Source organism: Aythya marila (assembly GCF_965140915.1).
Source record: "Aythya marila genome assembly, chromosome: 1".
Lineage (NCBI taxonomy): Eukaryota > Metazoa > Chordata > Aves > Anseriformes > Anatidae > Aythya > Aythya marila.
Window position 1 is genome coordinate 190,802,833 of NC_139042.1, and position 16,246 is coordinate 190,819,078.

Genomic DNA, 16,246 nt, shown 5'->3' on the forward strand with positions numbered 1-16,246 from the left:
AGCAGAGCAGGTTAATCCACACGCTTCAACCTACTATCTGCAGTGTAGCATAATGTTCTGCCATCTATAGATGAATTTTGTCATGAATATGTACTAATTATTTTACATATGGTAGCGAGGCTGCCCTGCATGTAAAGTGGCATCAATCGCAGACTTCTGAATTTCAAAAAGCCCATTTTATGGCAATTTATTTTGTTCCCTACCTATACAGAGTTCTGCTAATCAGAAATTTATTCTGCACAATAATATATATCATATATTCTGTTGTTCATTTTCAGATGTGACAAAACGCTTGCACTTCTATTCAGCTGTTCATCTTACACCTACTATAAACAATTCTGATTTGATTTAAATTTTTACTGCTCAAATTTTTATGCAACCTAGAAACATTATGTATTCCCACATTTAGATAATCTACATCAACTATATGTTAGTGATCGATGTTTTAATAAATCTGAAACAAGGAACCAGAGAATTGTGCAATGTGTTTGTATTATTTTACATTTGTTCTGTTTTTAACAACAACCCAACAGAAACAAAAGGGGAAAAAAAAGTGATTACTGTGTGAAACATCAATTAGTGGCATAACTAACAACAATAACTTGAGAATAAATAACTAATTAGATTACGGTTTTAAAATACTAAACATCTTGAATTTGCAGTGTAGACTGTTAGGACACATAAGTAAGGTTCAGCAAGGGAAGGGCTCTGTGGGAAGTAAAAAGAAACTCCATTCTGCACTGCAGGGGTGCTACGCCAAGTTCCTCCTGCACTCTGGCTTCTTTTCTTTCCCCTGGGAATTCTGAATTACTCACACAGCACCTGCACAGGAGAGTCTCTGCATCCACAACACAAATGCAAGCACAAGTAAAATGTAATAGAGTCATGTCCACTAACTCTCCTGTTTTAAGAACAACAAGAGTATGAGAAAAAAACATGGAACCACTAAGCTTAAAGAAGTTTCAGGTAAAAAAGCTTGTAATGGAGTGTGGAGTGTTTGCCTGAATTTTTTTTTTTTTTTTTAATAGTACCTAATAGAAGAAAAGGTGAAACATAAAATCATTACACTGAACTTTCACTGAATCAATTTTAACTGAACACCCTGCAATGAAAGCAGCAGTTATTTTTCTATATCACATAAAATGAAGCTTCAATCTTACAATGGCTGTGGATTTTTTTTTTTTTTCAAAAGCATTTAAGGTCTAATAATAAAAATCTTCTTAAAGGAAGCAATAAAGTAAGCTTACTCTCCTACTGTCTTTACTCTAAGTAAGGACACATGATTGCAAAAACCATGCAGCTGACAGCACTCATCAGCTTGGGTCTGTACTTTTTCATGCATGAAAGACACTTTTCATCACCAGTGAGCTAGTCTACCATGAACAAATCCCCTGAAGATAAACTTGCAGAGTTATCTATTACTAAAGCCATTGTTTGGCTTACAGTAGTGCCATTACGCATAGCAAAAATGAAGAAGTCTCTTCAAATTTATAGTTTTAGATTGTTGTGTTGGAGGTTAAAAAAAAAAAATTAATAATTGAAAATAAACTGTATGTTAAACATACTGGAACAATTTCATTGAGTTAAAGCAGGAGTAACTGAACTACAACACAATGTATGTATAAGGTATGAAGAGAATCTACAATGTATGTAGAGAATGACATACTTATTAAAAGTACTGATATTACTTACTTTAATCATCTAACTTACCTGAATCTGTATGATTGGATTCTGAAAACAATAAAATTAAACCCTGATAATGCCAGCAGAGAGGCAGTGATACTTTGGGAGGTGGTCATTCAGAGGACTTAAGTTAGGTCCAAGTGAACTGAGGAAATACCTATTCAGTCCACAGAAACTGTGAAGCACCATTTCCAGAGAAGAGCTAGAAACAAATCAGCCATTGAAACAATAGTCAAAGGAGGTTAAAACCTGATGTAGTTAACCTACCTAGCCAACTTTCGGAATTGTACAAATATCTGGGCAAGCAATAAAGTGTATTACTAAAGTGAAAGCACATAAGGCATTTTGTACAATATTTTGAGTATTTCTTTCCTTTATCAAGCATATTTCTCCACTTATTCAAGCCATTTGATTCAGAAAATAACCAGGGCATAGAATCAGTTAATCCAGAAACTGTTGGCCAATTCACGTGAATAACAATAACAAAGCAGATTCCTCTTTGAGGGACCATTAACTCTTCTTTTAGAGGGATACAAAAATAGATTTATAAGTAGAGCCAACTGTTTAGTTTAAGAAACACCACCACTAATTTATTTGCTATGTGATGGGAAACCATTTAATGCCACACTGAACTCAATAAAGTGTCTTGTATTTGAAAAGTGCTTCAGCTCCACACATGCATCCTTGCTCTGACAATTAGCTGTTGTGCCTATAGCGGGAGGCAGTCAGGCTAAATGGTCTTGCTCACATCGCCATGCGAACAGGAGATATGACTATGCAGAATCCACTCCCTATATGCTGACATGCAAAAATATATGCATATATTTTTCCTATAGAGGGAAAAATATCCAAATACAAAGACAGCTTTTTGAAAAGCTTCACATATATAGTTTCACAGTTGCCTTAAGACAACATAAGCACAGGTTGCTGCTCAGGCAGTCTCACCTAGCTCACCTGCTAATATGTGCTGCCACTATTTCATTTATGTCAATATAAATGGTTATGTAGTAAGCCAAATCATTAAGCTGATTTAGGTGAAAACTTACCCAAACCAGGAAAGTTGTATCACCTTAAAGCTACAGTGAAACCACAGTGAGGATGGACAGTTGTCTATGATGATGTTAAGGAAAATAGTGCTTTGCTGTAACTGAGGAAAACAACATTCACGTCTTTCCCCTTGTCCACCAGGGTAGTCATCTCATTGTAGAACGCTACAGCTGAGTTAACTATGACTCTTCCAGGAGGATTTTCTCCATCTCTTTCCCAGGAACTGAGGTGAGGCTGTCTGGCCTGCAGTTCCCTGAATTTTCCTTCCCACCCTTCCTGAAGATAAAAGTGATACTTTTTATCTTCCTGCCATGGGGAAACTCTCCCAGATGCCATGATCACTCCGAGCTGTTTTTCAATGACATCAGCCAGCTCCCTCAGAACTCAGAGGTGAAAACCGACAGGCCCCATGGACCCACATACATCCACTTTGTTTAAGTGCTCCCTGGGCTCACTGTCCTCTGCTCAAGATAAGCCCTCCTTGCTTTACTTTCCTTCAGGTTTCAGTGGCCTGGAATTCCTGAAGGCTGGTTCTATTGGTAAAGAGGGCATTAAGCACTCCAGAATTTGCCATTTGTCACCAGTTCCCCTGCCCCAATTCAGCAGTGGGCCCACATTTTCGCTAGTCTTCCTTTTACTGTTCATGTACTAATGAAATCCTTTCTCGATGCTCTTCATTTTCCTCGTCAAATTAAATTCCAGGTTGGCTCTCCTAACAATACTGCTGCATGAAAGTCATACTGTTAAAAAAAATAATTAAAAAAACGAGGTATTTAAAGAGCTATAAATCCCATGAAACTAGGAGAGTAAGTAGCTTGTATTATCCAAAATGGTTCATGCACTGAAATCTTGACTTTTGCATACAAATAGAAAATTTTCATTAGTAGCTGATAATTTGTTCAAAAAGGACATTTTAAGCTCTCTCCCAAATAAACTTTTTTTTTTTTTTTTAAACTTGGGCAAAAGAACTGAACAAAGCTAGATTACTAGAGTTCTGTGCTCTTTTACGTAAATCGATGTAACTAAAATAGAACTGGTGGTACAAACCTTGTATAGAATTCAGAGGAAACATTTCAATACACGAATGCACAGTGTACTACATCGAGCCATACAATACTGTAAAATGTTTATATACAGTTATTTTCAAAACATGTCTTCTTATAAATTTTTTTAAAATAGAAATATAATTCAGAGACTAAAGGACTACATGGAGACTAGAGATACTCATGGTAAATCTACCTTAGAAATTACAGCATCGTATTATAAAAGTCTGACATGTATAGAACCTCAAAAAATACACAAAATAAAAGCATGTGGATGTAAGAGGCAATTTTCTTTCTCTTTTCTTGTATAGAAACATGATTTTTTTTTCAGACCTTTTTAAATCAAAATATTAATAAAACTTTCCTGCAGAAACAGCAAAACTACTTCACAGTAAGGAAAACAAACTGTCTTCTAGGCAGCATCTAACATTCAGTTATCATCCTATAGAGTCATGCATCAAGATCCTGATCAATAAACCACTTCAAAGTACATGCTTAATTAACTAAATTCATGACTTGTTCAATTGAAGTCAATGAGATTACTCACATCCTTTAAGATATGCATAAGAGAAAATACTCTATCTCATCCTCTCTGCATTTGCAATTAACTTCTGTTTAGCCACAGAAAAATTACCATCTATTTCAATAGCACCAGAAGCTGCCTTAAGATGTTGAATCCAGAAAAAAAAAAAAAAAAGCAAAGGCTTCCCTATGCACATCACTTGAGTTCTGCTTTTGTATGACTTTTGTATAACTAAATTTCTTCCTCATAAAATAGCACAGCTACACTTTCATTCCCTCTTCTTTTATTTTCCAATTTTTACCGAATCCTCCCTGATATCACTGAAAGCAACCAAAGAAAAAAAAGATACAAATTGGTGACATACAAACACATTCATCATCTACAGTTAGTTATGTTATAAAACTTTGGTCTAGTGGACTAGAACATCACACTATTAAAAAAAAAAAAAAAAAAGTCTTTTTAAATATTATGAAAGGAATTTTAACCCACTTTTTGCAGAAACTCAGAGCTTCCTTTATTAGATTATGTGTCTGTAAGCATGCTGTATATTTAATTTACAAAGGTAATGAAGATCTGGTCAATATGCTCAATGGTGCTTAAAAAGCGATTCAGCTAACCAGCCACTCTGAGCTGTAACAAATCTCTCTTTAGGCTCTCCTGTCTTTATTCACTAGATCTCTGTCAGATAGGATGGAATTATTGCCACCTGATACAAGAATATACTCCAAAAAATTACAGTAAAACAGAGTATTTTTGCGTTCATGTCTCAAACTGAACCCCGTTTTTGCTATTTCCAGTGAGCTCACAGGCTGGAAGGCCACAGACGAGGAACCTCAGAATTAAAGGTCTACCAGACCTCGAGTCCCCATGTGCTGGTAGCATGCAGACCCATCCAAAGGCATGCCAGATGACATCTTCGGTTTTATGGGGTCATATTTAAGCATCTCACATGGGCAGCTACTCTAAGTTTTATAATTGCTAGTATTGCTGCATGTTCCTCAGAGTTCAGGTAAAACCACTATACAAGCTTTTACTTCCAAGAGGTGACCTCGTGGTCCCCAACCTGCTCTGTTGTACCACAGGGTGTGAACAGGGACATAGACAATGCCATCCTGCAAGGCCAAGAGGGAATGTGAAAAAAACTGAGTGCAGACGAGCTGCATTAAGTGATATGGCTGAGATCCCAATTATGAGCGCTGTAGGGTTGGCACAGGTATAAAGATGATTTTTTGATTTCACAGAGGGAAGAAGTTAATAGAATTTATTTTTTTTTTTAAATCATTGCTTGTTGAGGCAAAACATACGGAGCAGGATTTGGGGAGAAGCTGAGGATATGTAACTGCAGATCACAGTTCGGGATATAAATGTGTGTGCTTCCTTGCATAAGACTGTGGTCCAACTCAAAACCAGGATTTGCTGAGTCTGCTTTCCCTGGGAATTTGGGAACCCTGTCTCCCACCAAAACTTCAAAACAAATAGCAATCAGCTTTATCTTTCCTAAGAGAAAACCTGAGAACTTATATAAATGTGAATGACTGCTTTTTAAGGTCAGAAAAGCAGGTATTCATAAGTTGAATTACTATTTTTCTCCACTTTGCACAAATCCTTACGACCGTACACAAAGTTATACATACAGTGGAAGATAAACTTTTTCTTACTAACATTCTTACTTTTCAGTTTTATGTTATTACAGACTGTGGTTAGTAGAAGATAAACAATAAGAGGTCACTGCCTTCAGCGCCTTGCAATGCCACTGAAATATAATTGCCTGCCAAAACAAAGTCCTAATGAGCACAACTCTTGTCAATGGGAGGTTGCCTTAGCAACAAAGTTGTCCTGGCAGATACCTATCCACATGCTATAAGGTGATGACAGTCAGATGCCTGACAAACACTGGAAAAGTATAAAAACTTTTCAGTTGCTCAAGTTGAAGGGAAGCTATGTGTATCAGGAGTCCACCGACATAAAGGAAAACAACAACTTGCTGAACACAAAAGGACCTAGAAGCTTCCAAAGAGATGCAGGTAGAATAAGGATGCTTTGTTTGTACAGAAAAATGTTTAGATTGCCAACCTCATAAATAAAAACCCTTCTCTCATGTTCACATCTCCCTGCTGTGTTCTTCCCAGGAACTAAATATGACTTTTAGATCACATTTTTAGATGTAATTTTAAAGACAACAATTTGAAATGGTGTTCTTCAATTACTGTGAAAAGTGAGGAAGATCAGGGCTGGGTTCAATAGAAAGCAGGATGGTGAATTCCAGCTCTTCAGGTATGAAGCTACAGAAAAAAATATACCTAACATAAAACAAAGGATGCCAGAATAATCAAAGGGAGAGACATGACTTGAGTACAGGCTCCAGAGGCCTCCGATGCTTTTGAACCCAGGAGCTGTTTTTCCTTATGGCATATGTCATGTGGACAAGAATTCATTACCAAGTTATGCAATATTTTACCTTTATCTCCTAGGAAGATTAAACTTTTGCATTTGCATTTTATATCTGGGCAGGAAAGATTATGTCCCATCAAGTCTGTTTCCCCACTCCAGAAACATCAAACCCATTGGCCAGTTTCAATCAAATTTATATATGACTAGAAATCTTACAGACATGATCTTACCCATGTGCTATTAATTGGATATTACATATTTATATGTCCAAACCCCTTCAACAATTTCACTAAGCTAGCTAATTCACAGATTAAGTTGTTGTGAAGCAAGACAGAAAGTGTTCATGAATTAAAAAAAAAATAAAATATAAGAAATAAAAGAACAAAAATAACAGATCAAGATTATCTTTACTCAGTAAACTACTAAGTGATCCTGAAAAGGAAGAGTTTGGTAGAGATACAAAATTATTCAGCATAGCTTCTACTGGTAAGAAGTAAAACAGCTGCAAAAAGTTGCTGAAAGCTGTCATGTCACTGAGTAATAAAGTGGCAAATGAATACAGAAATGAAAAATATCTGGTTATCCATAGAAACACACTGAGCGAGAAAAAATGCGAAACATGCATACCTGATGTCGTACTTTAAGTTAACCAGTAAGACAGATAAGTCAAACTAACTATGATATTACCTGGAAGTGCTCGATGCCCAACAGAAATGAGAGGCATGAGAAAGAAGGGAGGGAGGGAGGGAGGGAGGGAGGGAGGAAAAAAGGATAAAAGAAAAAATGAAGGAAAACATCTTCTCATCGTATGAACCCACATTGTGCTCACCTCTTGAAGTTTCCATTTAGCATATGACAAAAATAATATAGCAGAACTATAAATATTACAGAGAAGAAAGATGAGCATAAAAGGTGCATGAAATGGCTTCTATATGTATAGATATTTTTAACTTGCAAAAGGAGTGATAGCATACAGAGATATAAAACAGTTTTGAAACAAGCGATGTGGAAAAAGAGAATAAAGAATGACTTGACAAGTTTGCGTTATCAAAGAAGTGGAAGTGAATTCAAAGGAATCTTCTGCTAAATCAAAGTAGATTTTTTTCCCACACTGAATAAAGAAATTGCAAATATATCATTGCCACAGGATGTTTCAAATAGTATTGTTTTAAAACAATCAGAAAAATATTTAATAATAATGGTCATTTTTAAAAAATGTATACCAGATAGGGCTATAAAGGTTCAAGGCTTCTGACTAGCAGAAGATGGAAGGGTATAATCAAAATGTACCTTCCTCACAATTTTGCTTTCATTCCAAATGTTTATTTTTATACACTTCATCTAAACTGGTTCAGAGATCCTAATGGTCCAAACCATGCTTTACAAAAACAAACAACCAAAAACATGACCAGACCACTAGGACAGGGAGCAGCCCTGTGCTCCTGCTAAGGAAAAGGATGAGAACAACATCTACCTAATATCATGGAATCAATATGGATGAGAGATGTTAGAACTGCCATAAAAAGAAAAATAATCACAGCTCCTGGCCTTGAAAATTACATCTGCTTTCAGTTGATGAATCTCTGTTACCTCAGGTGGCTTAAGGCTTTGATTTAGACCAGGATAGTAATAATATCATTCTTGTGTAGACTCTCCAGTGTCTATTGAGAAATGAACTCCTGTTTCAACTTTTAATTGATTTTTTCTAAAATAAATACTAATCACAAGACAGCTCAACTGAAGACCAGTCTTAAATTATTTTCTCATGTTCAGGGAATCAAAATCTTTCACTCTATACAGAATGGAAACACAGAAACAATTATAACTGTTTCTGAACATTTCTTAAACTTCAGTGACTGACTGCTAGACAAATAACATTCCTACACATAGTCAGCCCCCTTACGGGGCTAACCTGAAGAACAGTAACAGACACTGCCAAGGAGCTGGGGGTTACAGGAACTAGAAGAAAAAAAAAATCAGCAGTGAGACAGTAAATCAGCTCACCAACATCAATATTGGCATTGTATGTTAGTAAGTTTGCTTTTTCCTTTTCCTTTTTCTTTAATTGTTTTGCATTTCACGTGGTGGTCTTACATGCATTTATCTGATATGGTTTCAGATAAGCCTTGGGATACCTTGGTAACAATAAAGCATCCCTCACAGAAGAATAAGGGAAACCTGCAAACTAGGACACCGGTGCACTGTAAACAGTAACCATGTCATTGAACCGTTCTGCAATACCTCCAAAGAGTGTGAGAATGAGGCTCATTTCAGCTACATCAGCCTACTGGCGAGCTGGCAATACAGCTGTCAGCAAAGTGGTACTGAAAACAAAGGCTTCCTGGCAGGAGAAAAGACAACTATACACTTCAACTCCCAAATTTCACGTGGCACTTGTCAAAATGTATTTAAAATCGAAAACTAATATACATACATAATATACAAAGTCTACCCTCTTTTACTTTGAAGTCATTCCCCCCTGTCTGATCACTACACCCCCTGACAGGGTCACTCCTCAGCTTTCCTGAAGGCCTCCTTTAGGTACTGGAAAGACCGCTGTAAGGTCACCTGGAGCCTTCTCTTCTCCAGGCTCAACAACCCCAATGCCCTCAGCCTGTCTTTGCAGGAGAGGTGCTCCAGCCCTCTAAGCAACTTTGTGGCCCTCCTCTGGGCAGTCTCTAACAAGTCCATGTTGAGCTTCTCATCCACCAGCACCCCCAGGGCCTTCTCCCCAGAGCTACTCTCAATCCATTCTCCACCCAGCCTGGGTTTGTGCTTGGGATTGCCCCGGCCCAGCTGCAGGACCTTGCCCTTGGCCTTGTTGAACCTCATGAGGTAGCACAGGCCCACCTCTCAGGCCTGTCCATGTCCCTCTGGATGCCATCCCTTCCCTCCTGCATGTCGACCACACCACAGAGCTTGGTGTCATCAGCAAACTTGGAAAAGTCTGAATAAGCTTTTAACTATGGAACTTGCATCAGTGTTTCTTCTGCAAATTATGTATGTCTACCAAGTTATTTACACAGAGAAATTGCTTCATGAAAGACAGCACAAAAAGCTAATTTGTGTAACAACATCACACCAGAAGGCTACGTTAAAATGAAAAATATAGCCACCCCATTCCAAACAGCAGTCAGTACAATGCTGTATTACTGTGTATCAGGATTATTTAATTGCGTTGTTACAGACATCCTTCCAGCTCCCAACTGCCCAGAAATCAAATGTAGTTTTGAACTCAATATGTAAGCATAGTTAAAAATAAAAATTAAGATGCGGACCCTTTTTGTGACAGCTAAAACTAAACACAATACTGCCCTACGTATTGGTTTACAGCCTCTGACATTCAAGGCCTGTATTGCCACTTCTAGTAAAGGATGAAGTATTTCGGATGAATGCTAACACTGTAATGGCACTGCTGATTCTTTCCACTTAACAGAAAAGCACATAGCTACATAAATACAGTGGATCTTAAAAGTGCCCCAAGGACAACACACATTTTAAAAAATGGGGTCTGCTCTGAGAATGACCAAGTTGGAATTTAAGCTGGGGACAGCACAATATTTATCCCGTATTTTCCACTATGAACAGATGAATATGTGCAGCTCAGTGAGACAAGGCAATATTTCAGCTTTGATAGGGAAAGAGGAAGAACAAGGAGGCAAAAGGCTTTTTTTTTTTTTCTGTGAAAATATCATCACTGGGACCCTCTCTTTCAAGAAGCCAGTGTTCTCAAATCCCTGGGAGGAAAGGGAAGCCATCCACCATCACCCTGGGTATCTGCATGAAATGGAGAAACCAGAATACACTCCTGGTGCAGACATGAAGGAATCAGGCAGTCCCTTCTGTCCAGAGACCTCTCCTCTGGCAGTGCTCCTGCATGATTCCCAAACGCTGCAGTGCACTGGAACAAGAACTGCCTGTCTTGCAAATGTGCCCCATCCCTTCCTGAGGGCCGTACAGTAGAGCCTTGGCAAAAGTCCTCCCATCAGCCATGTGGGGATGCCTGCAGTACATGTTGGTAATCTCATCACTCCAACTTGATTAGGTCACCTTCTCTCTGAATTTATATTGTGGTTAGAGGCATTTTTATTTACAGTAATATGAGAAAATCAGGAGGAAAAATCAGTACACACACAACCTGAGTAGGCACTAAAATAGCCAAAGGCTATTTTTGTGGAAATCTAAGGAGAGTCCCCATGTTTTCTTCCTTTCTTGCTTTAGGGTACATCAGGTAGAAAAAACACATTACAGCTGCATCACCCTTCAGGCACAGAAAGCAATTAAGCAACTATCCAAGCCCTTAAAATTATCAGTAGGATTTGTCCTTCCATTTGTACCTGGAAAGATAAATTTGTTTCAAAAATAAGGATCCCTATTCTATTTCTGCCTCTACTCATTTTTTTATCTCTTTTTCAAATCCAGTATTACGGGTTTGTCCATAGATAGATAGATCCCCAGAAAAACGTCCTTACCAATATGTATTTTGGTGTATACCGAGCTTTACTGTTAAAAACTCTAATCAGAAGATAAATCTAACAGAAAAAATTCCATCTCTAGTATTTCTATTCTATTTGGAAAGTAGCACTGCTGATTCCTTTGCAAATGATTGTTTGGAATCGTACATAACTGAATGGATTAAAAGCTATTTACATAAAAAGCTATACTTTGCAAACTTTAGTGGCTCCTTTAGCTTCACTGTATTTACTAGCCATATTATCAGTATAGATTGATAAGAAAAAAATTGGTATAAGTACAACTGAAATATGATAAGCAACTTGTGCAATCCTTCTAGGTTGCTTCAGAACAAGGGTTGGAAATACAGGTGACCTAGATTAAGATACCTTTTCCTGGTTTTAAATACAAGATTTCTCCAAGAAGTACATGTGGAATGGTCTGTAAAACAACAAAATCTAGAAAACAACACTGATCTTCTGCACCTGCCGAGTCAAAAAAAAATTACTCCTTAAGCATGTTTAATATATAAAAGTATCCCCATTGTATAAGGATACCATTTTGATATAAGATTCTTGCATTTAAAAGATAAGCATTTACATGGGATTTTCATAGGTATTAATCTTTTAAATAATATAAATGACAACTGTAATACTGTAGAAATTGCTCAAAACCCAAAATAAATAATCAGAAACATGTATTATGGATAAAGATACTGAAGTGGAACTTGTCAGGCGCCTATGGGCTAGTGATGAGAATTCATTCCATTCAGCATGGAAACAGCTTGACACAAAGTAACTGCAAGTTTGATCTTCAAACAAAGTTTCTCATAATTATCACAAAATCATTGCTCACGCATTATGAGCTCAATGTGAAGTTCTGTCAAAAACAGCTACTCCCTGGATGCATATGGGTAGTTAGCTGCACTAAATAAGAGTTTTTACATATTTTTAGCATATTTGTTAGATTAATCATCAAGTACCAAATGTAGTGTTAGAGTTATCATGGTTAAAAATAAAAAGAAATATGAAAATGCCAAGTACTAACTTGGTATTAAAATAGATATAGATACAGATGTTACAGTGAGACAAAGGAGGCAAAGGACCCCAAACATAAGCAATAGACAAATGCAATTGAGAAATTTACCAAATAAGACTTGTAAGGATTAACCTTACAAGGATTAACATAAGGATTAACATAACCTTTTATGACAGATTAGCAGTAGAAGTGATGATAGACTCCTCATTTCATAATGTTTTCATATCACATTCTAAAAAAGACACTTAATTAAACACTTATTAGACTCATGTCCATATGAGTAGCAAGCAATTCTTAACCCTCTGTTTGAGGTCTGAAGAGATGGTCTAAGTGTACTTTCTGGCACTAAAGTCTATGAAACTAACTAAACACTGCTACATAGTGAACAGATGTAAAGACATTTGCATTTAAAGATGTTATATCTCTTTACGAGATACTACAAGTCATTCCCATATTTACTAAACTAAGTTAAAATTTCTTATGGTGCTTTTAGTCCTTTTACATTTCCTTTTTTTATATAAATTATTTTTATTTAGTTAACTTTGACAACAAAACAAGTATTTAAGTGCCTTCTGGTTAAATACATAATTTAAAATTGTAACCAGAAGCTACTGAAATGTCAAGAAACGGAACTAAAAACAGACAGTTTTTCTTTCATACCAGTTCTTTCACTTGACAGCTGAGCAAGGAAATATTGAGGAAATATTACTGTCTACTAGACAGTTGTCTACTGACAACTAGAGGTCAGTAACATAAGGAGTTTCATCTGGATAAACAATAACACAAAATAAATGACCGAAGGATGAGCATTCCTCAGTGCTGGAGAACTGGAAGCTAGTATTGGAATGAGTAGTTAAGCAGAAGGGCAGTAAGAAGCATAGAACTCAGAATCAATGGAGGGCATCAATTAAGTGAAATTCAATGTTTTGCTTTTCTGAACAGACAGGCGTGCTATTGACATTAACCCATGCTTTGAGTGGGGGTTCATTTTAGTGCTATAAATTGACATAATATAAAGTGCTTCGCTTTTTAAGGGCTGGAAGACTGAAAACTTTAAATGTTTCTAAATGTAATGATCACTGAAGACACTCTCTTCTTATGATTCTCAGATTACACTAAAACAAAAAGTTTATGAAAAATAACAGACAAACATACCTGCATATCCAAAATATAGTGGAGGTTTAAAAAAGCACTTACTTGGTATGTGTCCCATAACCTGATGGTACACCGTAAAGGGACTTCTCTCATCAGCAAATTATTCATCCATCGGAAAGCAAATTGCAAGTATTTCACCTCATGCTGATCCAAGTGTACATGAACTTGTTCTGAAGACAGAATAAAAAGACATTTTACTGATTTTTTTGGAAGTCCTTAGCTATCAAATGAACAGTCTGAAAAATAAAATACTTTGATCCCAGGCAGATAAAATGTAGTGTTCCATGAAAACTCTTATAACTAACTGGAAATCCAAATAGAAACAACAGAAACAACTAGTCAAACAGTACATTGGGTTATATTTTCTACCTCTGGATGGCTTAAACAACTGCTCTCAATTTAAAAAAAAACAAAAAAAAAAAAAAAAAAAGAAAGGCAAGGTCACGATTTCACAGTATACAACAAATAATATATTAAGTTATAAAATGAAATGATTATGTACATATATCCCCAATAACTTCCTAATCTATAAATCATTTGGGAAAGGACTGCAAGCAACAAGGTTTGCAAATAACATAATGGATTCCAAAAATAAAGCATTGGCAATAAAAAAGAAGACAATAATAACACGGCAAAAAAGTACAGAGTATATGTAAAGGCTACATTTACTCAAAGCAAAAAGAAAAGTGAGATTAATGCAATACAAAATGGTGAGCAAATTTAAATAATTACTGCTTAAACAATTTCTTAGTATCGCAAATAAATACAAATAAAAAGCAGTACAAATCAATGGTTTCTAAAGCACTACTCACTACTCATTTATTATGGCATGTTTTCTATCTGAAAGCTGCGATAATCACTTGCATGGGTTATTTCTATCCTTAATAGAACTAACCTACTGTGAGGTTTTTATATATTTAGCAGAATTTACCCCCAAAAGAATCACATACGTTCTGTTAATTAGTTTTAGCTCAGGCTCAGGTATTACAATAACACGTCGCAAACTACAACTACTTCAGAAATGCTGATGTCTTATTTTGGATAAATGAATGACAATGAGTCTTTGTTAAGGCCTGAGTAAGACATCCCTGCTATATTTCTTTATACAATCACATTCTGGGGAGATTTTGCTACCCACACCATCCTCCACCCACATTCAGGGGTGTACTAGCAGCTAGGAGAACGAGCACTAAAAACCTAAATGAACAACAACAACATCAAAAGTATAGTAGCACCGTTACAAGACATTACATAAAGACAAAGGTAGCAGAAGTTCAATTACACTTTATAGCAGCTGGTTAAGGACTTTTTGAAAACTTCTGAAAAATATTTTAACCTTTCTGACCAAAAAGACCAGTTGTCCATCTATGTAACCCAACATGCTTCCTGGGGCCTCTGTGTTGAAGTAAGCACATCAGAGAATAACAGAGAACTTAGAACATGCAGCAGAAACCCAAAGAATGTATTTCATCCAAGCCAGCTGTAATTAAATTTGAGCACATCTGTACGTGATTTTAGGTGATCCCAGTAATGCCAGTTTAGTAAAATACTATTTTTAGTTATTTAAAATTCTCCCAGAGCTTAAAGGCTTAGGCTGAAGTTATTCAAATTAGATTTAGTGGGTGTATGAAAGTTTTGGTCGATATATATTTTGGTCAATATATTTTCAATTGACTCTCAGTCAATTGAAAGTTGTTTCAATATGGAAGAAGTAAAAGTTGTTCATATCTTGAAAGCAACTAACAGGGAGTTTGACCACAAGTAAGAATAGTCACAAGTTATACTAAAGGTTTACCTAGCACAACATCCTGTTTGTAACAGTCTAAAAACAAATAACTATGGAAATGTATAAGGTACTGGTACTTCTCCAAAGCACTTTCTTAATCTCTACCTATCCATAGATAAATTATCTACATTTTTAAAGTCATAACCTTCTGTACAGACAAATATAATAAATTTTTTATGAACATCTAAAAAACTTCTGTTAATGATTCTGAGATATTTTTTTTTAACTTGTAGCTATATATAAAGATGTGTGAATTTTCAAGTGTTTCATTTCATTTCTAATTATAACACTAACTAGGTAATTAGATACTGCTGATGTACAATAGACTGACCTACAGGATGTGAAAATATAGAGGATGAGAATGGAGAGGTAATGAGCTTCTGTACTTTTAATTGATCTTACAAACCCCCTCCTCCAGCCATTTCTGTGTACAGGAAAGTCCTACTAAATTACTATTCTGTATTGTGCCTATATGCTGTCAATATTTTTAAAATTACATGAGAACTTTGTGATGGATGTTCCACTACCCATAATAGCCTCTGCCTTCCAATCTCAAGAACCTGTGACTAATCTTCCTTCCTCTACAGAACTAATATCCTCCCCTCACTTTTGAACCCTTCTTTCCTGGGCTTTCTGCAAAACTCATCAACTATCCCATCTGGGAAAGAGACAACAGCCAATATTAAGCCAATATTAAGGCTAGTTCCAAGGTCTGCATAACATGACTAGCCTGTGCAAGTGCAATGAGTACCTAGTTGGCATGCAGTAAGCTATCTGCTGAGCTTGTTTTGCAGTCCTTCTTCAGTAGTAGTGTTATTTTGTGTTACTTTTTTTTTTTTTAATGAACAAATGAATTTTATACAAGCTGTGGAATTCTGCATGGTGGAGTCTTCAGTCCTTCTGTAAAATGCTGATGAAGGAAGTCCTCAGTTATTGACAAGTTATTGGAAGGAGAAGACAGACACAGTAATCACATGTGGTACTACCTTAGAGAAACAGACTTAAGAATGAAATAAGGCAGTTAATATATACAAGGCCACATTTTGAAAACAGTATAAAGCCCAGAAGCCTTTCTATTTCCATTTTCTACGCAGCTAGAGGCCTTGCATGCCTCGGAGGCACTAACAC

The 16,246-nt window shown here is 36.3% G+C and overlaps 1 protein-coding gene across 1 annotated transcript in view; it reads right to left on the minus strand.

Moving 5' to 3' along the window:
* Positions 1 to 16,246, minus strand: part of TBC1D22A (TBC1 domain family member 22A) — a 175,290-nt gene that overhangs the window by 65,572 nt on the left and 93,472 nt on the right. Inside the window, exon 12 of the mRNA XM_082752207.1 lies at positions 13,375 to 13,502. Within this exon, the coding sequence (XP_082608333.1) occupies positions 13,375 to 13,502 (128 nt within the window). The remainder of the gene's footprint in view (positions 1 to 13,374; positions 13,503 to 16,246) is intronic.